This window comes from Gymnoscopelus braueri (genome assembly GCF_963280865.1).
Source record: "Gymnoscopelus braueri genome assembly, chromosome: 11".
NCBI lineage: Eukaryota > Metazoa > Chordata > Actinopteri > Myctophiformes > Myctophidae > Gymnoscopelus > Gymnoscopelus braueri.
In genome coordinates, this window is record NC_137613.1 from 18,006,261 (window position 1) to 18,034,161 (window position 27,901).

General features: G+C 39.7%; 4 protein-coding genes across 13 annotated transcripts in view; 3 read left to right on the top strand and 1 right to left on the bottom strand.

The window, feature by feature from the left end:
• Nucleotides 1-3,429, top strand: part of col11a2 (collagen, type XI, alpha 2) — an 85,085-nt gene extending 81,656 nt beyond the window's left edge. For all 8 annotated transcript variants that reach the window (XM_080441311.1, XM_080441307.1, XM_080441308.1 and 5 more), the window contains one exon: nucleotides 251-3,429. In XM_080441311.1, the coding sequence (XP_080297437.1) occupies nucleotides 251-397 (147 nt within the window). In that variant the 3' untranslated portion in view covers nucleotides 398-3,429. The remainder of the gene's footprint in view (nucleotides 1-250) is intronic.
• On the bottom strand, nucleotides 2,097-11,588 carry hsd17b8 (hydroxysteroid (17-beta) dehydrogenase 8). 2 transcript variants are annotated; one of them, XR_013933967.1, is made up of 10 exons: nucleotides 11,539-11,588; nucleotides 9,863-10,065; nucleotides 9,541-9,657; nucleotides 9,005-9,100; nucleotides 6,311-6,396; nucleotides 5,821-5,905; nucleotides 4,965-5,007; nucleotides 4,287-4,361; nucleotides 3,316-3,925; nucleotides 2,097-3,284 (listed from the first exon to the last, which is right to left on the bottom strand). XR_013933967.1 is itself a non-coding variant. In XM_080441316.1 (9 exons), the coding sequence occupies exons 1-9, from the start codon at nucleotides 11,582-11,584 to the stop codon at nucleotides 3,906-3,908; spliced, it is 771 nt and encodes a 256-aa protein (XP_080297442.1). In that variant the 5' UTR covers nucleotides 11,585-11,588; the 3' UTR covers nucleotides 2,097-3,905. The 2 variants fall into 2 exon arrangements, 1 of the variants encoding a protein (XP_080297442.1); XM_080441316.1 differs by having other exon boundaries at nucleotides 2,097-3,925.
• Nucleotides 11,589-13,807: 2,219 nt separating this feature from the next.
• Nucleotides 13,808-26,958, top strand: LOC308095975 (class I histocompatibility antigen, F10 alpha chain-like). 2 transcript variants are annotated; one of them, XM_080443187.1, is made up of 13 exons: nucleotides 13,808-13,966; nucleotides 19,097-19,369; nucleotides 19,661-19,960; nucleotides 20,460-20,744; nucleotides 20,962-21,087; nucleotides 21,491-21,523; nucleotides 22,581-22,625; nucleotides 22,891-22,929; nucleotides 23,148-23,192; nucleotides 23,443-23,472; nucleotides 25,206-25,238; nucleotides 25,414-25,434; nucleotides 26,438-26,958. In XM_080443187.1, exons 1-13 carry the CDS (start codon nucleotides 13,900-13,902, stop codon nucleotides 26,515-26,517), a joined length of 1,377 nt encoding a protein of 458 aa, XP_080299313.1. In that variant the 5' UTR covers nucleotides 13,808-13,899; the 3' UTR covers nucleotides 26,518-26,958. The 2 variants fall into 2 exon arrangements, with proteins under 2 accessions (XP_080299313.1, XP_080299312.1); XM_080443186.1 differs by lacking the exon at nucleotides 13,808-13,966 and adding an exon at nucleotides 15,904-16,089.
• The window catches only part of LOC308095974 (class I histocompatibility antigen, F10 alpha chain-like), a 49,445-nt gene continuing 38,635 nt past the window's right edge, over nucleotides 17,092-27,901 (top strand). The window contains exon 1 of the mRNA XM_080443184.1: nucleotides 17,092-17,268. Within this exon, the coding sequence (XP_080299310.1) occupies nucleotides 17,196-17,268 (73 nt within the window). The 5' untranslated portion in view covers nucleotides 17,092-17,195. The remainder of the gene's footprint in view (nucleotides 17,269-27,901) is intronic.

A 27,901-nucleotide genomic window follows, 5' to 3' on the forward strand; every position in this document is an offset into this window, starting at 1 on the left:
ATATCCATGTATTCAAGTCTCCATGGGGTGGCTAATCGATAGGAAAAAAGTAATTTTGGGGGTGAACTATCCCTTTAAAATGCCAGGTGCAGGGCAGATGCACAGATCAAATAAAGATAGAGGCCGCACACTGGATTATGCTCCAAAATACTTTATTCTATTTATTACCACCTTGTAGCGTGATGTTTTTTACGCTTTGACTATGTGGATCTTGGTTACTCACTCTGTCGTCTCTCCGTCTCTCCCCCAGTATCGTAAGGGCTTCGACAGGACAGTCCTGGAGGTGAACACACCACAAGTGGAGCATCTTCCTCTACTGGACATCAAGGTGTCAGACTTTGGGGAGAGCAACCAGCAGTTTGGCTTTGAAGTGGGACCTGTCTGTTTCCAAGGCTAAAAGCAAACACACACACAGAACATGCACACACACCATGCCAAGAACCACACGTAAATAACACGCACACACACACACACACACACTGACACACAAACATACACACTCACATGCACTTAAAGACACACACACACAATGACGATACATGCCCAGCAATTTGTAAATTTACTTGTAAATGATATGATTAAACAGACACACACGCACAAACATCTGCTCACACAAATACTGCACACACACACTTACACATACACACACACACACATACACACACACAAAGAAATCTCGATGTGAGATAGCCACTCACACTCTCTGCCCGTGGGACATCATGCGCCATCGTCCCAACAAGTAATGGACGTCAAGACAAAATCAGAATAAACGGTAGAACATGAACACTCTCACGAAGAGGAGGCCATCTGCTGATCGATTGAAACGGACAGCGAGAGAACCGGCGAGATAGTTAGATGGATGGATGGCGTTCTTGGGAATATAGAACCGCCAGTGTGAGAGAGAAAAAGCCGGCGACTTCAATGCCAGAATGCCCCGCCTCCGACCCCCCTCTCACTCCTGTCTCCTCCCCACTGTCTCTCTCCAATTTTTTTTTTTTTGCTCCACTTTTCTTGTTTTCTCTACCTCTCACCTCATCTTCCACCCACTAGTCTCAGCTCCTGCCAAATCACATACAAGAGGAGCCGAACGAAAATGGAACATTGGTTCCTCCACCAGGAGCAAATAGAGGGACGGACCAAAGCGGCGAGCCCGATTCCCAACTGGGCTCTGCTTGTGAACATCTGTATTTGTCTAGTCTAGTCTAGCAACCGCGCAAATGTGCTGTTCATTGTCGGGCTCTCATATGTAACCTCTGTGCGGTTCTGACATAACCTGACGCAATGTGGCATCTCAATGCAGTCAGTATGTGGCGTCTCAACGCAGTTTGTGGTGAGTGTGAACTAGACTTTGCTGTATGCAGATGTGGCCATGAGCAGCCGTTGATTCAGTACCGTATGAATAAAAATGTACAAATGCTTTGAGCAATGAGACAAGCCTGAAAATTATTAAGGCAGTCCAAATTATGTTGCGTGTGGTGGGGCAATATAGAAGGGATGTTGGCCTATCTCATAGTCTATATCAACGACGAAACCAAAAGCCATCCACTTTGTAAATTGTGCTGTGCTTGATGTTCTTGTACATGTATTTTATACCTGTCACAGCTGCCACTGAAAGGGCCAAATGTCTTGTTTTTTTATTTGTTTGTTTTTTTAAATCACACACGAGCCAAGTAGGCCAAGAGGGTTGTGACATCACCAACTGACCCAGTACTGACAGATTCATTGCCTCCTGGGTTCTTTTAAGCCCCATTCATACTCCGTCGTGAAAATTGCTGACCTACATGCCCACAACACATCGAGGATGTGACGTGTTGTGGGCTTGTAGGTTGGCAATTTTCACTGCGAGCATAAATTGGGCTTTACTGTCTACATTCCAGAACCTTTTCTGACATTCCATCTTGTTCAGCCAGCGCATAACGCTATCAGGGTTTAAATATGTATATGAGTTTCAAAGTTCTGTTTCTCTCTCTCTCTCTTTACAACCGTGAATAAATGCATGCTTTATAAAAGACAAAAAAACACGTGACCAGGTGCTAATTATACCAAAGCAAAAACATTTTGTATTATTCATTTTGAATTCTTCATTTTTCTTAGTGTCTTTTTTTTTACCACCTCCAGAAGCTGTCACTAGGTTTTACCGGGGAAAATGTGCATTACCTTCCATTTGTACAGAAATAGTGATATTCTATTGTATTTATTTAAAACAGGGTGCTATGAGATTTAAAAGAAAAATAATACAACTACCAAATATTCCAGATGAATGTGGTATGATTTCATTTGTATTTATTTCCTGTAGCTCTCAGTCTAAGGTTCATTTGAAACAATTAAACATAAATTTTTAAACTCACTGATGACTTGGAGTTGACAGTACTTCTGTGCGCGCCCTACAGGTCCATGCATGATGTCACAAAAGACGACACCTTTTTGTACAACCAAAGAGTTTGTTTTGTGGCCAATTATTGTAATATCCCTTTTAGTGGTTCAATGTTTTTTTGTTATTTTTTCATCAATTGTACTGTTACAAAAATTGCTTCCTTTGTAATGATTAAATGTTGACTCTCCAATGCCGTCACATGTTCATTTGCTGTTTGCTACCGTTTTGATTTGGCTGTGACCGGTGCCTAGGTGGTTGCACCTGACTCTGCTTGGGCCTATGATTGGGATCTGAGGCCAACCGTTTCAATTCAATGCCTAATATTTGTTTCTTTTGTTTCTTTTCTCACTATTGTTTCACATGCCAACCCGCTTGCCACAATCTAAACTATAGTGCAGTCACAGAGCTCTGTTATGTGGTCTTCTGTACTAGGGAGGCAGGGTGGACAAGTGGTTAGACACTTTTCTGTAACTGGAAGGTTACATGGGCGTTTGATTCCCATTACGTCTCAGTGCGTTTTCAGTCAACAATCGCATTGTATCCTGTCTGACCCAATCGCTGAAACCCAACCTGTTCATTCACGTTATTTACCAGAACATCAGCTAAACACCTACAGACAGGACAGGAGAGGCAGCAACATAACCTTCTGTTTGAGAGACCACAGCGGGTAGTCGACAGTTAGCTGGGAGGGGACGGGACATTTCTCTCAACCACCAATAGGGCAGATAAAGAAGAAAAGAAAGGTGGTGTTTGTAAAATAAAGGCTATGGGATAATATACTAGGGGTTTGGGTTTGATTAAAAATATATATATTTATATGGTTGGGGAGGGGTGGTTGCTTCCAAAATAAAGGGGAAAAAAGTATGAAGGGAGAAATAAACTGTCCTTGTAATTCAACAGAGAGAATAACCTCAACTGTTTGTTTTTATTGTGTTAAAGACAAAAGTTTCAACAAAATAAATTGGTGCTGGAAAGAGAAAAAAGTATTATTTTATGATGTGTGTAAGTACAATTTTTTTAAATTTTTGTTTGTAATATATCTTTTTTTAAAGTGCGACTTGACTCTTCTGTTTTTTCCCCAAGCCCATTAGTTAAAAGTTTCCTTCCTTGTGGTTGTGGTGTCTTTTTTTTATTTATGTCCAAAGCATTTTTCTCCTAACATATTACATAATTGTTTTAGTCACCACCTACTGAAGTTCATGGAATACTTTTAATTTAAACTGTACAGACTGTTATCTGTATGAAGAGCTGTCTAAATTATATTTAGTATCTGTGGGTGCTAATCCAAACACGAGTTCTCTCAGTTTGACAATAATTACAAGCATGTGTTTATTTGCAAGACATAATACAACATGGTAAATCCTCTGTTTTATACTGTACATATTCACAGTCAGATTAAACAATCATGATCAATCAATGGTGAATCATCATGGCCAGAGCATTACAACAATGAATTCAGCAATTAACTGTTCAAGGTGTGGCAAAAAAACGGGCCTTCAATTGGTCTGCTTCAGCATGAGGGGCAGCTGACTTAGCCAATGAAAAGTCCTCCTGAGGATGAAAAATATGGTTTGCGCATTTTTACTGTTTCTACTTTCTTTTTTCTTTTTACATTAAGCAGTGGTTAACATTTGAACTTGTGATACTTCACAGTCATGTAACACATCACATTATTAAGACACACATTAAGACACAACAGTAACTTATTGGTCCTTTTTAGAGATGCATACTACAGTAGCCGGCTTGTGAATTGTCCTTCCACACAGATCTTTCCAAATAAACACCTTTTTTTTAATTTGCATGCGTTACAGATAAATTACACATTCTACTGTTCGCTCCCACTGCTTTACCACAAAAAGTCATGTCAGTTAAAACAAAGCCACAAGCACCAGGCACGTGAATTGTACAGTACCTGTCACTTCGATGCTAGCTCCTGTGATGTAACGAGAGTCATCTGAGGCTAGGAACGCACAGACATCAGCTACCTCTACCAGAGGACAGAGAGAGAAGGGGGGATGGGGTGGAAGGACCTGGTTAACAAGGTAGTTAATTGATGGGAGGGAATTAGGAGTCACTGGTGTAGAAGAAGTATTGTGATGATCCTGCAGTTTCTGGATGACCATTCAAACATTTTCTCAGGTTCAATGCTCTTTCGCTTAAACGTTTAGATCTACGACCTGCTCTACCACAAGGAATCAGGTGATTAGGATTTGTTTATTTTCTTCTTTAATTGTGACATCTGACAGCTCTCAGGTGCAAAATCAAATCAAATCCTGTGACCTGTGTTTTAGCTAATTGAAGGTACCTTTAAGATTATGAGTTTCTACTACCCATGATCTCTGTTGGAGTGCTCTGTGGATGGACGTTCATGCACTTGTCCCCAAACTGCTTATATTTGTTGGAGGTTCTAATGAGAATATCCAAGTGAGTCTTTTGAGTTTGGTTTTGCGGTTGTTCTCAAGTCATGGATGCAAGCTTATTTCCTTTTTGACACGTGTTAGACTCTATCATTGATGACCCACTTTTGGGGTTCTTTGGACGCACTGATAAACACTGCTGTGGCAGGTGCTGTTGTTTGCTAATAACTCACCTGCTGGCTCACCCATTCTTCCCATAGGCACCAAGGAGGTCATCTGAAACACATATGAAACATAACTACGAATGATGGAACTTGCACAAATATCATTTCACCCACTTGTTTACACCTGTAAACCTGTGAGGTGACAGTAAAGGTGATTCTGACTTAATGTATGCAAGTAAGTAGGAGAGAATCCATACTTATGTTTTCATGCAGCTTCAGCTTTATTTTATTTGTAGAGCATTTTATTAAACTAGAGGTTCAGGCCGCTACGCAGCCCTCACAGTTACGTCGGGACATTAACCTGTGACTAAGCTGAGCCACCAGGATACATTAGGGGCAGTGTGGACAGAAAGAGTATTTTCTTTTAGCTGCCAGCACCTGTCTGCCATGTATTTCTAAGGACACGCTTGAGTGCTCCTCTTTCCAGTGCTGAGCATCACGTTTCAGCGCTCTCGGCGTCCAGCGTTTTTTGGCGGAGCACCCTGGAAGCTTCAAGCTGAAAATACTGAATCTTTTGGAGAGGAGCGCCGCTCATCAATGTCACGGTTTGATCTAATGTCCAGTGTCTGACCACCCGATCATTTACAACCTGACATTGAATCGTTACCACAACCATGAGAAGCGCTTTCAGTGGACATGGCCCCTTATTATACTACACTGTATATTTAGATTGGACTCTTTTATTCAGAGTGATTCACATGTACAGTAGAACATGTGAGCTTCATTTCCAAGGTCACTTTCATTGCAAGTGGCCAATAGCAAGTGGGACACTGAACTAAAAGCACAGCAGCTTGGCAATAATCCTGTATTTCTGTATCAGGCACAATGTGGTTTCTTTCTTATCTATATTGTAATAGTTATTTACCTTACTGATAACTCTCTCTGGCACTTTTGCTGTCATCGGAGTGAATATGAACCCTGGGAGAACACAGTTGCATCGAATCCCAAACCTGGAGGGAAGGAAGAGAAGACGACAAGTTTATTTTTTCTCTGCTTTTTCCATCTTCTACCGGATCTCAAAGGACAATACATTGCAGTCCAGTCATTTATCACAATAACATACAGTAGAGTGCATGTATGGTTCATTCTGACCAGACACTACATGACGTGATTTCATGAGCGAGTCTAAGCTACTAACTCCCCTGTAGGTGAACTAATTAATGCATTTTCAGGGATATCTGACTGCATAAGGTGTGTGTGTGTGTGTGTGTGTGTGTGTGTGTGTGTGTGTGTGTGTGTGTGTGTGTGTGTGTGTGTGTGTGTGTGTGTGTGTGTGTGTGTGTGTGTGTGTGTGTGTGTGTGTGTGTGTGTGTGTGTGTGTGTGTGTGTGTGTGTGTGTGTGTGTGTGTGTCTACCTGCTGAGTTCTTTGGCAGCTGTCCTGGTTAACCCTTCTACACCAGATTTTGAAGAGGCATAGTTGACCTGTCCAATGTTGCCCACCTGGAGACAGACAGACAGCACAAAGGTCATTATGGTCACCTCAAGTCAGATGTCCCTGAAAACATAGTTGAGAGCAGGGATGAGCTGTGGGGGGTCGGCGACCCCTTAGTTCTGGCGCTGGCTGGGGGGCTGGGAGCTCCACATGCACGCGCGAGCACGCACCGTCAGCTGCGGTCTTAACACCTTAAAGTTTAAACAATAGCCTCTCAAGGTTCGCGCCGTCAGCGGCGAGCCGTTCTCAATAGCGTCTACCTGGCTGCTTTGCATAACATTAGGCTACTCGAAAAAAGCCATGGACTTGAATTGAATGTGTACATTCCTCTCACACTGGCTGCGGGTACATGGACCATCATGTATTCATTCAGAATGAATTCATTCCGAATGAACTCATTCCGAATAGAGGAATCTGATCCACTCACCTGTTTACATGGGACCTGAATAAAAGTATTCCTCGTTTACATGACCAAAGCATTCATTCGGAATATAACTTTTGACATGCGCAAAGTGGTTCCCGCCTACGCCCGGGCATGGACCAGGGGCCACTACCCGGAGCAGAGCTTCCCCTGGTGGGCATGGGAGGAGGCAATGAATAGCCCCCTTGTGCCTCCGCGGCGGAGGTCTGTCGGTCGTAGACAGGCCGGTAAGCAACGCACCGACTCCTGGCCAGGCAGCGTTGTATGCGGTACAAGCCTGTGTTCCTTTGTTATCGCCGTTTTAATGCAAAAGTAGCAGATCTACAAGTTCAGACCAGTTTATTTTTTTGTATTGGTACCAGACACGGTAAAACGTAGGCTAGCCTATACTATTTGTCACATTTCTCATGTAGGTACGATGACGTCATCGCGCATTCGCACATGGTCATTATAATAATAAATAATAATACATAAACACCGGACCGCTCATGGTCATTATAATAATAAATGGAGAGAGAGAGAGAGCAACACTACAGTCTATGAAACAAGGCACGCTCATTTATGGCAAAAGTACAAAATTATTGGCATCAAAATATACTTAAGTAGAAAGTATAAGCTACTCATTATGCCGAGTGTCACGTTTTTCTTGTATTATTATGAAAAAGCTTTGAAACATGCTGTAACTCATTCACTGTGACGAAAACCCTCTTTCTGCGCCGAGTAGTCTGTCGCCCTAAAACACAATCGCCCCGGGTCAAAATCCAGCGACCATGGAGTGGCCGTGGATGGCCCGCTCAAAAGGTGCGTGGGGCGTAGTGTTTTGGGACGACAGTTCCGGCTGCCCATGTAATGAATTGATTAAGTAAAACTCATCTGTTTTCGCTGCAGCTGTGCCCTAATAATGTAGTTTTCATTTATCTTTGTTCACGTATGCTATTAAAACAATGCAGCTATTGCAGTATTGGGCCTTAACATGTGATTAAAAATGTATACGTATTTGGCCCTCGGCCCTCATATATAAAATAAATGTAAAATCTGATTTAAAATTGAAACTTGCAGCTGATCAATGCGTTTCTGCGTTTACGTGTGGACAGGGATTTAAAAAAAAAACTTTGTCATGTGGCATGGGATTCTTTTTAAAAACTGAGGACTAAAATACCCGTTTAGAAAAAGATCCATATAAGTGTAGCCTAGGCCATGCAATCCTTGGAGCGTCCGTTCTCCTGGACAAGTCTGGGCTTAACCATGGCTTATTAAATGACGCTATAGAATAGAATCATTCATTTTATCCCGCAGGAGCGACCGTGGCCGAATTAGAGATTTGATAGGTCATTTTTGGACAATTCTGACAGCACTATAAGCACGAACATGCGCAAAGGAATGCATGTATTCCAAACAGAGAGGAGTGTTCGAAATAAAGTGTTTACATGGTCAATTCCTATTGGTATATCCCGATTCAAACGGTCTATACCACCCCTCCTAACCCGAATGAAAATTCATTCGGGTCAGACTGGAATGGAATATTCTATTCCAATTGAGGTGTTTACATGAGCATTTCTATTCTGAATGAATTCATCCATTCATTCATTCCGAATAGAAGTGTATTCATTCCGAATGAAACTGTCCATGTACCCGCAGCCGACAACAGTCTCTGCACTGCAGAGTGTGAAGGGGATGCTTAGCAGAGGACCCAGTTCTCTGAGACAAGACAAAGACAAGTTGTCTGATTATTTTAAGTACTTATGTGTGGGTGAGTCTATGTAAAGGGCTTTTATATAAAACTAAAAGGAAAATAAAATAAAATTTGAAACAAAAATAAAAACAACAAATTAACAATGCAACTAAATAATAAGTAACTAAATAATATATAAGTATTATAGTAATAATTACATTAAAAATCACATGTTGAATACAGTATTTCAACTAGCACTGAGCTGATTGGCTATGTGCACATGCGTGCGCGTGCACGTGACGTCAGAAAATATAGCCCCCCTAGTTCAAAAATCCACAGCTCATCACTGGTTGAGAGTACATCACTAGAGCCCAGATTGTCTCTATTCTAACTTATCAGTGAGTGATTGAAGAGTAACATTCATGTTTATTCAAATGTATGGCTGCCTGGCTGCACTGTCCTGGTCACACATGCAAACAGCAGCAAATGGTTGTAGGCTAAAGAGCTAGAGGTTAAGTCTCACCTTGCCTACGATGCTGCCCAGAGTAACAATGGAACCCTTGGGAGCTCCGCAGGCTGCTAGAGCCTTGGCAAAAGCTTGAGTGATCAGAAACGTCCCCTTAACATAAGAGAACAAAATGGTGTCATTGCAGGAGCAGAGAGTAGATGAAAATACAAGACAAACATGGCAACAGATTCTCATATGAGAAATAGAATTACAGTCAAATCAGTATTTGTTCAGTATCATTTATGTATAGATAAATACAGAAGAATGTGATTGTGAACAGATTTGGGGTGAAGATATCCGAATCTGATACTGTGTTTTTGATGTTTGATATCTAACATCGCTCAAATAGAACAAAGGGAAGACAAGGACAGGGCAAAGGGACATGTTGTCCTTGTCCATGTCCATACAGACTGGTTACAATAACGTTTTATTCATTGAAATAAGTTCCAGATTGCAGCTTTAATTCTACTACAGTAAAGTCAAAGGTAGGTATCCACAAAGTTTTCATCCATATTTAGTTATAATTTCTAATAATAATAATGTCTGGATACCTTGAGGTTAACCTGAAGGACTCTGTCAAAGTCCTCCTCCTTCATTCTCAACAAGAAGTCATCCTGGGTGATGCCTGCCGCGTTCACACAAACTGAAGCCGGCTGGAAGTAGCGACACTGGGGAGGTGCAGACAAGAGGAGACGGCGACAGAGTGAGTGAGTGAGTGAGTGAGTGGGTGGGGGCTTTAAGACTAGCTGCTTGGGTGTGAGACAAGAAGAGGGAGTCAGAGGGTAAGAAGGACAGAGGGCAAGAGAGAGAAAAGGGACCAGTGTGGCTCGTTACTGAGGCTAGAAGGGTGCCTGTCACACCCACAGTACATACCTGTATGCTGGTGACCAAATTCTCAACACTCTCTTTCGATGACACATCCACCACTGCAGACATGTGCTCCTGCCCTCTGACATCACGAGGCAGGCTTCTCAGCGTTTCGCTGGCAGACCCCTCGCTGATGTCTGCCACCACCACCGAGGCGCCTTCGGAGGCAAGGCGCTGGCACACCGCACGGCCAATACCGCTGCCCCCTCCTGGATGGGAAGGGAGCACCACAAACAAACTTGTCCATTAAAAGGTGCACTGCAGTGGAGCAGCGGTTCTCTCAACGTGGGGTCCGGGGACCCTCGGGGTCCCTGAGGGTGTCCCGGGGGGTCCCCCGCAAAATTAGTGTATACAGCATCAAAATTAGTTGAACCACTTTACCCCTACATAGGCTATTTGAAAATAGCCGATGTACAAGCTCACAAAGTTTGAGAACCACTGCAGTAGAGGGCTGAATGTATGAGCAGTGTAGGAGCAAAATATATGTTTGCTTGGGTGTTTTTATTTTTGTTTTAGTTCCCACGTTTTGTTTTGATTGCCTTAATTGATTGATTAGTTCCTGTTGTGGTGTAACCTTATCAGTTGATTTATGTCAGGTGTGTGTCAGTTAGTCAGTCAGTGAAGGGGGTGAGTTAGGCACATATATTTTCTCATTTTTCTGTTGACCCTTTGCCTTTTGTTTGCACTGTTAATGTGTAGTGAAAATACACTACACATTAACATCCAACGACTATGAAATCTATGAAAAGGTTTAATCTGCAACATAATTTTATACTATATGTAGTGGGGGGTCCCTGCATCATCTCTCTCTCAGCTAACACTTGGCCTGAAAAACGTTGAAGACCCCTGCTATAGAGAATCTAAGCACTGCAATTAATTTAATGTAATGTTCTTGGGCTGAAATGAAAATGAAAACTTTCATAAACTCTGCTTTCATTGCACAAGAATGGACACCACTGGTGGAGAGGCAAGCTTTGTGTCCTGACCCCCATATTGCTGGCCTATGCTCAAATCATACCAGTATCGTCCTTCTGCATCTCCCTTTAACTGTTTATCCCCAGCTGTTATAATTGCCTAGTGAGAAAACAAACACGGAGTGTGGGCCACGCATCATTGATAGAATGCATCATTTTTTTTTTATCCAATTGTATAATTCACATCAAGATCTTGACTTAAACCCTCTGTCATCAGTTAAAACAAGCTGTTAGTCAACTTTTCTCTTGGGTTGGCATTCGAAAGAGTCTCATTTCCAGTATAGTAGCCTATTCTACATGCCAAAATATTTAGTATTATTTATTATTCTAATCATGTGACATTTTGTATTTCATTCCTTTGTATGGAACTGGAGAAGTCTAGAATGGGATTATTTTGCTTTGCAATTTTCATATCCTGTCTACTGCGGATGCGGAAACTGTCTATCTGCGTGCATTTGAGTGTGGAAATAACCGGATACAGTAGGCGTGCTCTAGACTGGATGTGAGCACTGAACAGTAAATAGAAACCTTGGTGACGCGAGTTTAGGAGCAGGGTAGTAGAGGGTAACGTTACCTTGCAATGCAAACTTAGATCATTTTTTATAAATCGCCATGCTGCTTGCGTTACAAAGCAACGGGATTGCCGTCATCTATTTACATTAGATGTATTGGGTATGATTAATGCACGGAAAGGGAAAGTAAACTAACCCGTCACAAGTGTCAACCTGGAGATGAGTCTTGTGGCGGCAGCCATTACAGCCCGGTGTTACAATGTTTACAGTCCGACGGGACTCAACAGTCACAGCAGACTTGTGCTCCTGTGAATGTCTATGCAGTTATGTATGTATGTTGTGATTATTTTAGATCGTTCGTTGGAAGCAGTGGTGGAAAGTAACTAAGGACATTTACTCAAGTACTGTACTTAAGTTACGTACAATTTTGAGGTACTTTTACTTTACTGGAGTATTTCCAATTGTCTATACTTTTACTTCTCCACTACATCTTAGAGGCAAATATTGTACTTTTTACTCCACTACAATTATTTGAAAGGTTGTGAAAACTCAGTTATTACTTTACTTCACTTTACTTTGAAGATTTTGATTATTATTACAAAACATGCATTACCCACTTCAGCCCTACAGTATATACATTTTGGCCATTTATTTGAAAATAGCCGATCTGTAGATCTGCTAGTTTCAAAAGATTTTTATACGATTAATACATTTGAAAACTTGTTAAACTGGACATTCTGCATAATGAGTACTTTCTACTTTACATTTTGTACTTTTACTCAAGTAAAGTTTTAATTTCGGACTTTTACATTGCAGTATTGAAACTTTTACTTAAAAAAAGTACTTTTTCCACCTCTGGTTGGAAGAGTAGACAATATACTAGCAGATACAGTCTGTATCTGCCATCTGTATCATACAGATGCAAAGGGAAGGTCCCAGAGCAGATAACACTGGATCAGTTCTGCTCCTTTGCCACTGGGTGGCAGTGTTGTCTAAAAACTTCAACTTCAAGTAGCCTGATCACTGTTTCCCAAACAGTGGTCGGGACCATGGAGTTATAATATATGGTCGGGATCCATTTGTGGGTCGCGACTCGCGGACACTTCTTTATGGGTCACGAGTACATTTCAAAACATAAAACATGTGTATATATGTCTAATAAAAAGAATTGCAAAATTTTTCATGAATTAAAAACGAATTCAAAGATTTTTCAGAAGAATTTCATAAATAGGCTACAAAAGAAAAAAATATCCATAAATTAGAAAACAAATGTTTAAGAAGTAGTGAAAATAGCTGATCTATGCTCACACGTTGTGAGCATCTGCTATTTTAACTAGTTTGGGTACCGGTCAAACGTCTGATTTCTTTTTTGGGTCTTGAGCTAAAACATTTGGGAACCACTGTCCTAGATCAACAGAAGCCGATCAGTTTACTTACAGTAGGCTAGTTTGTAGTTAAAGTTCTATTTTGTATTTTCCTTTTCGCAATATTTATGGTTTATGGTTAGATGGCCGTATTCACTGCCTACATTGCCATTGCTAAGGAATTGTCTAGAGTGCATTTCAAATGGAAATAAGCATAAACTTTCTTCCTCGAGAGACTGACAGTTTTAGGACGACAGTCAGAACAATTGACTTGATTGTAGTTTCCCTTTTTTCTGAATGATGGGGTGCTGCTGAAGTACAGTATATGTATTTAGTTACTTTACACCACTGCCCACAGTCAGGAAATTATGTAAATTATGTCTTATTAATCAAAATCTTAAATGTAGATCTTAGGCTAACTCCAATAGTTAAGTAAAGTGTCCTTGAACATAATTGACATTCATTCATTTTATCATCAGAATATTTTAGTATAGGCCTTGGCTACGCTGCGTTGGCCCATCGATAATGTCTCGCTGTCCGGTCCTGTAAACGGAATGGCACATGACAGTATTGATTAACTGTGTAGTAGGTTGACCAACATAATTTATGAACTATTCGAGTGATGAGACTGCATTTGAGAGGTTAAGTTGTCTCAAGGCATTTACACACAAATATGTGTCATGTTGTAACCCAGTCGCCAATTGTAGCCTTTTTACCAATGGGCTATGAAATGAGTGCTTGGCCATTGATATAGGCTATTGATGCTGTCGGGTGACCGACCACCACAACTCAGTTTTCTTCTGAAATGATGCCACTGGCTGATATAATCTTAGCCCTGGTGAGACACGAGACAGAATGTGAATATGAATTATTGATTGATTTGACTTGATTGTAATTTGAGAAAAATGCAGTGCAGCCAACATTAAATGGGTTGATTGACTGATTAAGTCCTACCTATAGGCCTATTAAGTGAATCAAATGTGTACACTGAAAACATAGGCCTATACTGTAGAGCAGCATGTGTGTCGTTAATGGGACGTCTTTGGATGTATTAAACATCTGCCTGACAACCAGATGTGATTATGATTGGATAGACATTCACAAAGCAAGAACAGACGACGACGCTGGCTGCATGCAGGGCCACCATGAGCCCGTCTTTTCTTTAATTGTCTTTTAAATATCAGTTTTACAACATGAAGTCTGCGACCTGCCTTTTTGTGTTTTTGATACATGTATGGCGCAACCCTGTGGCGACTGGAGGTGAGTTACATATTTATAGACGTTTCTAAATTAAAATAAATTGTCTTTTAAGCAATAACTGGGGCACGGTCACTCAGACCAAACTATGGCTGCCGGCTGATAAACTCAGGTTGTGCGCGGCCGACTGTTTTTTTTTAAACTTTTTACATGAGTGACAGGTGTCACTGGTTATTTGATCAGAATGCGCTGCAAGCTACTCCGTTTTTTAGAATATGCTGGCTGCAAAAAACAGTCGGCTGCGCACAACCTGAGTTTATCAGCCGGCAGCCATAGTTTGGTGTGACTGTGCCCTTAAGCAATAGATGCAATAACGCGTTTCTATTGCCCCTTTTATCCCGCGTTGCCATATCAACCAATAGCAATATGTGCCTTGTTCCCTCACCTCACCATGTTTGGTGGATATCATAAATATTTCTTATATTGTTTGGTATTACTTAAGTAAAATAAAATGGCTGCTATAACTTCCTGACTTCATCATCTCGCTTCGAATAATTTCTGAAGTGAAAGTAAATTGTATTTTAGGCAAAAATGCAATACATTTGAAGATTTGATTGTCCCTTACTGTTATGTACAATCTAAAATAAACGGTGTACTGTTTAGCAATACATCCCCTCACACTTTTTGGTGAATATAAGAATATAAATATTGCTTATTTATATTGTTTGGTTTGGAATTGGTGAAGTAAAAAGAGAACAAGGAAATGGTGGCTGTTAAACTTCCTGAATTGATGTCGCTTCTAATTCATGTAGACATTTTCGAATTGTATCTTCCTGTATACAGTATATAGGCTAAATTAATTCAGTAGGCCTACAACATGAACATTGCAGGGTAATGACAGCTAAAAGGCAAAAAAATGTAATCGAAACCTAAATGATTGGGCAGTTTGAGGTGTGATAATTTGTGATAATTTATTATTCTATACTCTATAGCCTACATTATATTTCGTTGGATGGTTAGGATGCAAGAGGGGGGGGGGGCTGCGCAAATGTACATCTTTATGAAGCCTATCTCGGGACCCAGCACATTGAGGGTGGTAGTTATGTGTGCTTGCATATAGGCTATCAAAAAAATATATATATTGTGAAGCACTCTGTGAACCAACATCAACATATATAGGCCTATCCTACAATTATTGGTTTCGGCAAACAAACAAAAAGAAGAAAATGGAAGCAATAAACAATATAATGTGTGTTGGCTGAACCAAGCACAATGCAGTTGATTTTATTAACATTTTCTGAAGATGAAATCGAGCTGGTTGTGAAGATGAAAACGTGAGGATTGAAAACGTTGTAAGCTATTATCAGAAACTTTTTGATTGATAGAATGAATATTTTATTAGGCAAAAAATGTAAAACAGCACAGTTACATTTAAAAATACTTTGTCTAACAGGTCCGTTAATGAAAGACCTTGCGGTCTTGTTTCCAATGAAGGCCTTGGTATTCAATTCATAGACATATATAGTGGCACCACAGTTCGAATATCAATTTTAAAAAAAACAGCAAAAAATAACACAATAAAATAAAATAAAAAAAGGGGGGGGGTGTACAAGAACAAGGGGGGGGGGGGTCGGCTGTCTAACGGGAAAATGGTAGGCTACTACCTCCTCTTTTGGCCTCCTGAAAGGTGAGTTTTTGGCTTTACCCATGCAAATGCAAGAAAGACGGTGTGCGGCCTCTTTTAAAATTAGTTTCTGTTGGCCAGACCTATAGCATCCACTGTCCATCCAACGTGCGTGCAATTATGTATGCTTACAAGCTATACAGCCATGGTAATGTGAATATTGTTTAATAGTTTGAGAAAATACCACCCTAATTTAAATTGGAGATTAAAGTGACTACAATTTTACATTGGAGAGCAGCTGCATGGTTAAGATGGAACGTCATGCAGGCTATTCTGCTTGACAACCTGATGTGAATTATATGATTGGATAGAAATTCAGATCAAGAACAGAAGACGGGGGAAGCAGAGGAAGCAGGAAGGGACACCATGAGCGTCCCTTTTCTTTAATTCTCTTAAGAAAATAATATCAGTTTTAGCCTACGATACAACATGCTTCAGTTTACGACCTGCCTTGTTGTGTTTTTGACACAACTATGGTTTCCTCATGTGGTGACTGGAGGCGGTGAGTTCCATTTACTAGTTGTCTTTTCTAAAGTGAAAGTAAAATATGTTTCTTTTACACGACATCGAACGCGTGTTTATTGCCCCTTTATGATAAAGGGGCAATAAACAGTTTGTTGCTAATTGACCAATAAACTGTCTAGCAATAATGTTCCCTCACCAGTCACCACTATACGATAGGTGGTGGAATAAGCTATATTAATGTAATAAATTGCTTATTGACAGTCTTGGCGAAGTAAAAAGAAAACAAGAAAATGGCGGCTATTTTACTGTCCAAAGTACAAAGTGGGCCCGCATGAGAACTGGGTGATGTGATCATTATAGCCTATATATGTAAGCATTAAGATCGAGTAATTATTTAATTAAGTTTCCTAAAGTATACATTTAACTGAAAAATAACTAAAACTGAAATTGAATAAATGACTGAATGCAATATAGTTGGTATTATTATTATCCTATTATTAGCCTGTTATTGTTATTATTATTAATTTATTTTGATTTTGAACGGTGAAATCCTCCTGATTGTGTTTATAATCTTAATGCCTATTAGAGAGAGAGGGTGGACATTTTTGATTGTAATTGATGTTTGAGAAATAGAAAAGTAATTCAAACTATAAGTAATTCAAGTTGTTGAACTTGTGACTGAATACATTTCCTATAATCTTCGGATTTTCTATAAGTGAAACAAAATGTACACTGAGTGAGAACATACTGTAGAGGAGCTGTTCTGCCTGGCAACCTGATGTGAATTATATGATTGGATAATATGTCACAGGACAAGAGAACTCACTCGCGTCACCAGGCTTACCACAGCACCCGTGGAAAACCTGGTTTCTATTTACTGCTCAGTGCTCTGGTTCCGTTTAGAGTCCGCCTACCATATCCGGTAATTGCCACATAGACATACATATATTTATGCAGATTGTTTCCGTATCCTTTCTAGACAGGATCTACTAAGCAGATTGATCCCAGTCTAGACTCTAGACAACAACACCACGCACCCAGACGAACGGTTATTTCCGTTCGCCGATAGAGCGAAGCGAGACTGACTTTGACGCCGCTCTTTTCTTCCATTATTTTAAGACATAATAATATCAGTTTTACAATATGATTCAGTCTACCACCTGCCTTTTTGTGTTTTTAACACACATATGGTTTTACCCTGCGATGACTGGAGGTGGTGAGTACATAAAAAGTCGTTTTGTCGAAAGTGAAAGTAAATTGTTTTTGTTAATGCGCAATAGGTGCGATAACGTGTTTTATTGCCTCTCTTGTATCTGTTACGAGCTGTTATCGACCAATAAACCATGTCTAGTAATAAACGTCTCCTTGCCTATAATAGTCGCCTTACGTTTGATGGATGTATAGCTTAGATTGTTTATTTGTACTTATTGGTAAAGTTAAAATAGAACAAGGAAATGTGTCTACTTCCTGAATTAATGTTGTAACTTGTAATGAGTAGTAAAGTACGTAGTATATCACTATCAGATCTTGTAGTGAAAATAACACTCGTTATTTTATACAATATTTAAGTTGTTAAATAGGATTGATTGAACCTTACTGTCTGACAGGTCTAACTGACTGACTGTTGATGTCTGATGACAGACAGTGTCATCAAGACATCAACAGCTGTCGCAGCTCAGGAGAAATGTCTAGTCCCAGTACAAATAATTCAATAAAAAATGCTATGCTTCTCAGGAGAAAATATTTTTTTATTATTTTTTTCAAATAAAAAAAATGCTATTCTTCTCAGGAGAATAACATTTATTTTAATTTGAACTGGGACTAGAACGTAGAAACGTGAACAGGCCTACTATACAAACGTTACCTGAGATCCGTATATCGTAACTTTAGTCTTGTTTGGGACAGTATATGGATCCTAAACATGGAAAATGTATGACCATATGGTGAGAAAGTGTAGCTTTGGCCACAGCTGTCTTTGGATTAAGTTGTTTTTCCAGTTGATAAAACGGAACGTTTGTATTGTATATTATATTACATATTATATATGTTTTGTCTGTCTATTCGTCCATACAGCTAAATATCTGGGACACTGCTGGACCGATTGGCGTGAAATAATTATTGTTATTATTATTGCCAAAACACACTTTTTACTATACTAGCCTACATACTCCTATATATTTTGTCCAAAACTCAAATTGGTACACATATATCTCTGGACTGGAGTCTTGTGATGAACATGTATCAATTCAATCATACAGTATATTGGGGGTTATCTTTTTTTGCCTACAAGAAATGCCAAAAATCATAAACGTCGAATCTACCCCAAATTTGAATCCCACATGGAGGGTCCTCTAGTCTAAACACTGCAGAGCCAAAGGCGATTTCACTTCCAACCATAGGGAAAGCCACAGACTACAGTCAGTTTGTTCCAGAAACATACTTTTTTTCCCCACCCAATTGGTTCCAATAGTCCTGTGAGTCATGTGACAATGACCGCCAAACAGGGTTTTGATACTTTGCCTGTAAAAAAATGAATTTTTTTTGGGCGGGGACTATTTCTTAGCCATAGATCATGAACCAATCATACCCAAATGTTGAGGGGCCTTTATACAGCACACCTCCAAAAGTGCTGTCACTTCTGCCCGTGCCCCACACTTCAACAGTTGCACCGTCTGTCATACAAACTCACCCCCGCAGCTTCCTTGTGTCCTGACCTTATGACTGACACAGCCCTGGGTAGGCAGCCCGGCCTGGCGAAGAGCAACAAGTAGTGTAGCAGACTGGATGGGTGGGCCGGGGCGGGGGGTATTATCACTACTGTAGTGACAAATAAAAGGGAGCATCTTTAGATTTGTGCAGCTTTATTTATTTTAGGGACATGGAACAATGATGGTATTTGGAATGCATTCACAAACTCTGTCTGCTTGTTTGTGCCTGTCTGTTTGACTAAATGTTAGGGAAACGTGTGACTGTAAAAGAGGCAACCTAATGTGTAGAAATTAAGTTTAATGTGTTTTTGCCTATATTTGACATTTGTCTTCCAGAGATCCACTCACTCACCTACAGCTACACAGCTTTCTCCAAGCCCATCAACCTCCCAGGGATCCATGAGTTCACGGCCATGGGTCTGATGGATGGCAGAATGATTGACTACTATGACAGCACGATTAAGAAAAAGGTCCCCATGCAGCCGTGGATGGAGGAGAGGCTGGACAAGGACTACTGGGATAAAGGCACACAGTCACGCCAGAGCAAGGAGCAGTGGTTCAAAGTCAACCTGGGGATCCTCAGAGATCGAATGAGACACAATGACACCGGTTAGACATCCAAGTAGTTGTTATACACTGTAGTTATAAGGGTTTTAATTGAGGTTAACTGAGTGGTAATCACACTTACTGCATTAATCCTGCAATGTGTTGTCAGTCCTGCAGACAACCTTTTGTGAATGTTATGCAGTAGAACCCAAGAGTATAGTGTAAAACAAAACTTAAATGTTTCCAGACTATACATACTACTTTATGTGACGAACATCCAGACTGTTTGCTCTGGTATGATGCCTCATATCTTTAACACCCCCCCCCTGTCTTTTTCTTTTCCCTTTTCGCCAGATTTGCACATTCTTCAGTGGAGGCATGGCTGTGAGGCTGAGAGACAAGGTGACAACACATTAAAGTTCATCAAAGGCAAGGATGAATACAGCTATGACGGTGACGACTACCTGGCCTTCGATGATGCCAATAAGGACTGGATCGCCCCAGTTGCCCTTGCACTTCCCACCAAGAGGAAGTGGGATCTTGTCAAGATGCTGAACGACTACACCCAAGGCTACCTGGAGAGAGAGTGTGTTTCCTGGTTAAGTAAATTTGTTGACTACGGGAAAGCAGAACTCCTGGACAGCACTCACAGCAGTGAGTATTGTTTTACTATTATTATTATTATTGTTATTATTAACACCTTACATACATTGTATGTACATGGAGCTGCAAGCGCTTTACAGGTAACACTAGGACGGATACAAACACCAAATGACAACAAAACAACAAATAATAATAAACAGTATTATTTTCAAAACAAGGTTACAAGGTGCTCTGGATGATTTGGTTAAGTGGAGCATCCCTGATGTTTCATTGGATAATCAATAAATATAGATTTGATGTAAAGAGCTTCAGCATGTTGATAAATCACATTACAATATTTCTGCTAAATGTTGTGACTGTGATATGCAGTATGTTTTTCAGCTCTATATATTTTTAAATACCAAGTAGTATCACTCACAAAGTAACTTTTGACAAATATGAATAATGATGAATGAATGACAAACTGAAATGAAACTGTGAATGAATTCAAAATCCCCTACAATGCCTATGCGTCTTCTTAAAACTCAAAGTTGTCCTCATGGCTTCCCAGGGCCACCACAGCTCTATGTGTATGGAAGGAAGTGCAAGAATCCGAACTCCATCATGCTACACTGCATGGCAACGGGCTTCTATCCCAAAGAGGTGATCCTGAACATCATGAGAAATGGGCAGGTGGTGGATAAACTGGATGGCATGCAATCCACAGATGTTCGTCCCAACGGCGACGGCACTTTCCAGATCAAGAACCAGGTGGAGATTTTAAGAAGTGACTCTGCCAAATACAGCTGTGAGGTGATACACCGTGCGTCCAGCATGCGCAAGGTCGAGGATTGGGGTAAGAGGCTTGTTTACATTATGCATTAAGCATTTTTACTTGAATGTTAAAATGGAGAGAGTTGAGACTTTTTATTTACTTTATTTAATCTTTAATTATAGGGTATGTTGCTGAGCATGCATGGTCTGTTAGAGGAAGACCCTGTTTACATATTATTGACAATTGTTATCAGTAAACCCTCATCTAAGTACCGTACATGATTCTTTCTGGATATTAGACGGTGTGTGTGGTACACCTGACGACTCTGGATCAAACATCGGACCTGTTGTTGCTGTTCTTTTTGTTTTGCTGCTGGTTGGAGTGTCCGCTGGGATTGGGATCTTCTTTATGAAGAAAAAAGAAGGTTGGGTTCATTTTAGAACAATTTTCTCTTTTTCTCTAGTTTTTGGGAAAAGTTTGGATTTTCTGTGTTTTTTTGGTCACATCGGTCATTAAGCTTGTAAGGGGAACAGGTCACTCAATAATTATAAATTGCTGTTTCTCTCCATTGTGCAATTATGTAATTGTGCCTTAAGCTTGCTCAACTTTTAGCATCTTTGAAGTCCCCTGTCAGGCTGTAACTCAGAATATTGAAATATTTATTTTACCCCTCGAGTGCCTATTTCTTATACCCTGGGAAAGTTATGTGGTCTTGTGTGCTTGAACTGGAAACATCCAAGATTATTTTATGTATTTAATTATTTGCTCTCTCTCTCTCTCTCTCTCTCTCTCTCTCTCTCTGCCCCCCCCCCCCCCCCCTCCCTCAGTCGGTTGCTTTTCAGGAAAGGAAAAAGGTCAAGGTTAGTGCTGCTTCACAAAAAGATGATTCCTTCACAATTTACATGAAATAATGTATTATATGTGATGTCTTGTGTGCTTAAATAGCCAAGATTATAAATCTATTAAATCTACATATCCAAAGCTTTATAGCAATGTAACACAGAAAGTAATACTTCATAGAAAGGACAATTATCAAACACTCTAAACTGGTATATCAAACATATCACTGTTGCAAGATGAGTACAAACGTCTCACTAGTCCCACTAGAACCCCTCGCCGAAACAAGTTGTTTCCTTTGTGTTGGCTCCCTCTTAGTCTCAATGGAGGAAATCAGTATAAATTATGAATATTGTTTGGCAATTTCCCCTAATAGAGGCACTGGTGAAACATAGTATCACACGTATTAAATCACAATCTGGAAATGTATTTACGCTTTAGGTTAAAACTCTCAGAACGCCTTACAACAAATAAGTTAGTAGGTAGTCCAGTCCCTTGTTCAAGGACACCTTGGATGGCAGCAATGAATGAAACTGAAACCTTTCTATTACTAGACTTTGTCACTCTCAACTTTCAGGCCTCTATGTTGCCTAATTATCCTGAAACCGCTTTGCCACCGACAGAATCTCTTACATTACACTACATTTACACTGCTGTAGTTGAAGAAATAATGATTTGCAATGCTAATGCGGAATCTTTGAAATTGATTAATATGACAGTTTCACATTTTCTATAGATGTAAATGATGTAAAGCCATGCCATGTTCATCCTAAAAAGCAAAAATACTGTTTGGAAATTTAGACAGTGTTGCATTAGGTCATACAAATTCCAGAGAGAAAGAGTGAAACTTCTAGCAATACCAGCAAAGACTCTAAACCAAAACGGTATGACAATATGCTTTTAGGATCAAAATCTGAATTATTTTATTCAGAATAAAAGAGACTTAATTGCTACAGGTTTCATACATGGAATGTTAAGACTTAGGGATTTCATCTGCATCCACACATTTTTGTTTACAAAATAAATAAATAAAGGCAAATAAACAAGTCTGTTCAGTGTCTGAATTTGTCCTCTTGGCAGGGTTGGCAGTTGAACACGGTAATGAAGAGATGGAGAACCTGACCGGTATGATAATGTTTGCCCCTCTCTACCTTTTCAAAATGCATTTTTTTTAATTATACAAACGGTATTGTTGAATAGAATATAGTAAAACTGAGTTGAAGGGTTGTATAGAAATGCTGATTTACGATGCTAATGTGGCGTCTTTGATATGAATTAATATGACAGTTTCACATTTTATATACATGTAAATTATGTAAAGCCATGTTCATACAAAAAAGAGAAAATACTTGTTTGGAATTTGTATGACCTAATACAACACTTTCTATAGTTCCAGAGATAAAGGTTGACACTTCTAGCAAGGACTCAGGTAAGACTATAAACCAAAACTGTAGGAAAATATGCTTTTGGGATTAAAACCAGAATGATTTTATTCAGAATAAAATATACAATAATTGCTGCAGGTTTCATACATGGAATGTTAAGACTTAGGGATTTCATCTGCATCCATCCAGTTTTGTTTACAAAAGAAATAAAGAAAGGCAAATAAACAAGTCTGTTCAGTGTCTGAATTTGTCCTCTTGGCAGGGTTGGCAGTTGAACACGGTAATGAAGAGATGGAGAAACTGACCGGTATGATAATGTTTGCCCCTCTCTACCTTTTCAAATTTTACATTTCTTTATTATACAAACGGTATTGTTGAATAGATAGAGTAAAACTTAGTTGAAGGGTTGTATAGAAATAATGATTTGCAACGCTAATGTGGCATCTTTGAAATGAATTAATATGATACCGAAAAGTTTTGTGCTATTACACTTCAGCTGAGTGCATTAAGCACTGAAAAACACATTCATGGTTTAACTCTCTTCCTTTTCTTTGCAGATTCCAATGGGGCTCTCAACGATGACTCTGGTAATTACTCTCTATATCCCATTTTACCTCGCTATATGACATTATTTAACTCTCTCAGTGCCAATGAAATAAAAAAATATGTTCATACTCTTTTTTTTAAGTAAAAAAAAAAGTGCTTAGGAAGCGAGATACAGCCTTTTTCAGTTATAAGTTAAACAAGGAGTGAATGGAGCTGCAAATCTTCGGATCACGATATCTTGGGTTCTGAACATTCTTTTCAAAAAACAAAAGAAACTCGGGATTTTTCGTTCTGGCACTGAGGGCATTCAGAAAAAACTCGGCATAACTCGTGGCTTGGCACTGAGAGAGTTAAAGGTAGAAGCGTACATGTAGTATGATGCCATACATGTAAAGTTTTCAGGTTGAATGGAAATTCATGTCATGGGACCATTGTGCTGCATACATACTGCTCCTCTTTAGGCCAGTGTAGTCTACTGCAGGGTTTTTCAAAGCGGCACCAGTCCAGTGGTGCCAGGGAATACTTTGATAAGTATGCCAAGTACAAAGTTATTTTCAATCAGGAAGACAACTAAACAAAGCATGCTAAACAAAGCATCCAGGGAACAAGTCTAACAACATTGAATATTTTAAGAGATCTCACACGCACACGCACACACACACACACACACACACACACACACACACACACACACACACACACACACACACACACACACACACACACACACACACACACACACACACACACACACACACACACACACACTAGGGAAAATACATCTACTTTGAACCAGCAGACCATCTGTCCTAATGACTTCTCACCAACATAATTAATAGATTAAGTGTGAACATGAACAGGTGATGAATATCTTGTGTGGAATAGGATTAAATCAAATTAAATGCTTTAAAAAAAAGATTTGTCCAAACTGTATGGTATGTTAATACAATGTAACTTATACAATTGAGGTGGTTGTATGTGCTCCTCTATCTTCTAAGGGTCATGTCTCACCTAGACACAGGATCTGACAAAAAAATGTACCTGATGGTCAAGATTCAATTTATCCCCTGAGCAAGCAGGCAGGCCTGTTGGCTTAATGGTGAAAAAAAAATCAGCACTTACACAGGAAACCGGGTTCAAATCCAGGGTAGGTTTAGGGTTGATTGAATCGTACATCAACCGAGCTGGTAGATTGGCTATTTTCAGTGAAGAGATTTGGTGTAGAGGGTATATATAGTGTGTAAGTGATTATAGAGCATGTGGAAAGAAGGAAAGTTCATTTGTTTCAGTTTAGCTCTTGTTCACCTTGTTCCCTCTCTGTGCCGACAAAGGGGGTAAGTGGGAGATGGGGCTACAGGCTGGAAGCCATGCAGGGGGATGAGGATGTTGGAGATGGTATGCAGGTTGGCCTCATCAGAGGAAGAGGGAATACAGATAATCCTGCAGCATTGATTTGTAGCCTCTCCCAACTCCTCAGAGTGGGCTTTAGTCAGCATATCCCAAACTTGGCTCGCTCCATAACTGGGCAAATAAATGGAAAGTCTAATAAATATTTTTAAGATATTACATGGGAGATCCGCTCTTTTGGCAACAATGAGATAGTAGATCCTTTGCCGTGTCTTTGAGATCATAGTGTTGATGTGGGCATCTCATAATGGGCCAGACGATATCTGGACCCAGAGCCGTTTGAAGCATTCTTCCACAGAATCTAAGGCCTTCTGAGTCAGGCTATAGTGTAACTTGCGATGATAATAATTACATTTCTGTGTTCTAGGCACGCCCAGTGAGAAGAACCAGGATTCTCCAAGTAAGTTAAGCTTTCACTTTTTATTATTTAGGACTTATTTATTTATTTGAAAATGCATCTACTTTGAACCAGCAGTCATATAAATCTATTGTGTGGAATAGGATTAAATACAATTAAATAATGTGTTATTTTAAGTAATGTATTCTGAACAGGTTTCTCTTTTTTTTTTTTACAGCATCATCTTCCTCTGATTTAGGTACAGTAGTCGAGGTTAAATACTTAGTCTAGTATTAACTTTTTAATAAACTACACATTTAGAATTGTGATGCTGAAAACGTTCTGAATTAATGTTTCAGATTTATGGCAGGATGCATAAAGTTTTGTCTTTACACAACACAATAAAGACTATCATATTCATAAAGCATCATAAAAACGCTACATAAACCAGCTACAAACTGTAAAAACATCGTTAAAATGTTTTAAGTAATTGATACAACTATTTAACTAGTCCTATTAACTATTATCCAGGGATCCTTTTAAAAACATGTTGTAGTCCTAACAACAAGAGAACCCACAAAAGTGTTAAAATAAAACTGAACAGCTTAAAAACTGTGGGCCTCGGACGCTTTCAGGATCTTCAAGTGTGTCTTGATCAAGAAAAGGTTGAGAACCACTGTATTAAATTGCACAATGCTAGTGCAGTTCCCATATGGTCAGAGTAGGCCTACTTAGTCTAGTGCCGTACCCACTATCAGAGTACTTGGAGGCCAGTCTATTATATGAGTCATGAGTATGACCAGTGCTTAATTAATGCCGGAGCTCGGCTCCGGAACCTGCCTCCTGCGCACCGGTACCTCTAGAAGGCGTTCCGTCATCTCAAATGCACATACAATAGGTTTCTATTTAGGCTATTTATTATTAATTCAGCTTTCACATTTCCCCCTCAATGTCCCTTCCTGCAAAGGAAAAGGACCGTGGATGAAATCAAACTGAGTTAGGTTCATACATCTTCATAATGACCACTTTATTATTCGCTGTTGCGGCCGTGAGCCCATGTGGTCTGACTCCTACCTCACTACGCTAGTTAGAGAGAGAGAGAGAGAGAGAGAGAGAGAGAGAGAGAGAGGTAAAGTAGACACTGACACACAGACAACAATTCCTGAATGTATAGATGAATGCAGCTTTGATTATAGACACACACATGCATGCTCTCGCACAATGTAATGACAATTCTAATGTTTCCACTTTTGTTTTCCCAGCACCCTCTGAGGGCAGTGGCGATTCTGGTGGAAAGAAAACCTCTGCGTCCAGTAGCGATTCTGGTCTGGGGAAAAACTGAAAAATAAATCTGAAAGGTTACCTTTTTTACTTGGGCAGTGGGCATAAGCATTGCTCCTTCATCCAAATTTCCCAATTTTCTAATTACATCTGACAAAACATTAAGATGTAGATATTATGATGAACAACATTGGAAGTGTACTTTTGCACTTTGCATTCTCAGCCTAAAGATAGAGTTATATGTAGTCACCAGCTGAAATTCATGCTACAGTAATACGACCCCAACAGCCTGTTACATTAGAGGTAGACGAGGAACACTGGGAAGCAGACACATTTAGGTGAAAAACTAAAAACAAAACAAGTGTCATATCATTGATTAAACCAATTTATCCCCTGTAAGCTACTGCCACATTCAAGTTAATTAATATTCATTTGATTAAAGAGGGAGGGAAGGAGGGAGGTTGTGTGTGATATCAGACCAGAGTTTGCTTATTGCAAGAGAGGGGAAGGGAGGGGCTGGGGAAGGGGGGGGAGAGGGAGAGAGGCAGTGAGGGAGGGAGAGTGAGAGGGGAAGGGAGAGGGAGAGAGCCTGTTTCACCAACGCAATAAGCTAAGATGAACCTTCATTGATCCCCTTGTGGGAATTCAGGTGTCGTAGCAGCAACAGCCGAAAGCGTGAAACCCAGGATAGGTAGAGAGATAGGAATAAGGTCAAATAAATGTAGCCTACTAAAGGACCACAAAGAATGATAACTAAAGATAACTATAATGTTAATTATGTGAGCATCCACACTGATGAACGATAACATTCTGTAAACATGTTGAACTTGAGTGATGTGAACATGACACTTGATCCAAGCGATATCGTTCACCACTGTCATCGTTGTAGTCATGGTGTGAATTCCGACATCCACTTGAGTTGGAAAGATTTTTAATGCAATGCAATTTATTGTTATCGTTACAGTTATCCTTCTTGGCGTGCCCTTTAGAGTCTGTTTTGTATATATTGCTCATTACATTATTGTGTTCTGGAATATCTATCATTTGAAAGGTCAATGAATGATTATCAACTATTCTTGCATTTTACCATAATTGGCATTATTGGGAAAAAAATCTTAACAAAACAAAAATACAAAACAAAAATAACAAACAATTGTCTTGGTGAATATGAAATATCTTTGTCATCAAAACTATTTCTTAGAATTTGGAAGGAAAATAGTTAACCACTATTGAGATGCATGTAGGTCAGTTGCAGTGGTGTTTTATAGATGGGGAAGAGAAATGTTGCTATATTTTTTTCTTTTTGCAATTTTGTATTGGTTGTTGAATTATACACATCTACTATTCATACCGTACATACATACAGTACATACATAGAGTACATACATACATACATAGAGTACATACATCCATACAGTACCTGCAGTATATCGTCGCTGTTGGGC

What these genes read in the sequence shown, in the direction of transcription:
- hsd17b8 (XM_080441316.1), bottom strand. Translation starts at nt 11,584, where the DNA reads ATGGCTGCCGCCACAAGACTCATCTCCAGGTTGACACTTGTGACGG. An exon ending in CAGGTTGACACTTGTGACGG is followed by an intron (nt 10,066 to 11,538) that starts GTTAGTTTACTT and finishes CTTCCCATCCAG; the next exon opens with GAGGGGGCAGCGGTATTGGC. An exon ending in GCTGCCAAAGAACTCAGCAG is followed by an intron (nt 5,906 to 6,310) that starts GTAGACACACAC and finishes CCTTCCCTCCAG; the next exon opens with GTTTGGGATTCGATGCAACT.
- LOC308095975 (XM_080443186.1), top strand. Translation starts at nt 16,017, where the DNA reads ATGCTTCAGTTTACGACCTGCCTTGTTGTGTTTTTGACACAACTATGG. An exon ending in CACTTCTAGCAAGGACTCAG is followed by an intron (nt 22,930 to 23,147) that starts GTAAGACTATAA and finishes TCCTCTTGGCAG; the next exon opens with GGTTGGCAGTTGAACACGGT. An exon ending in ATCATCTTCCTCTGATTTAG is followed by an intron (nt 25,435 to 26,437) that starts GTACAGTAGTCG and finishes TTGTTTTCCCAG; the next exon opens with CACCCTCTGAGGGCAGTGGC.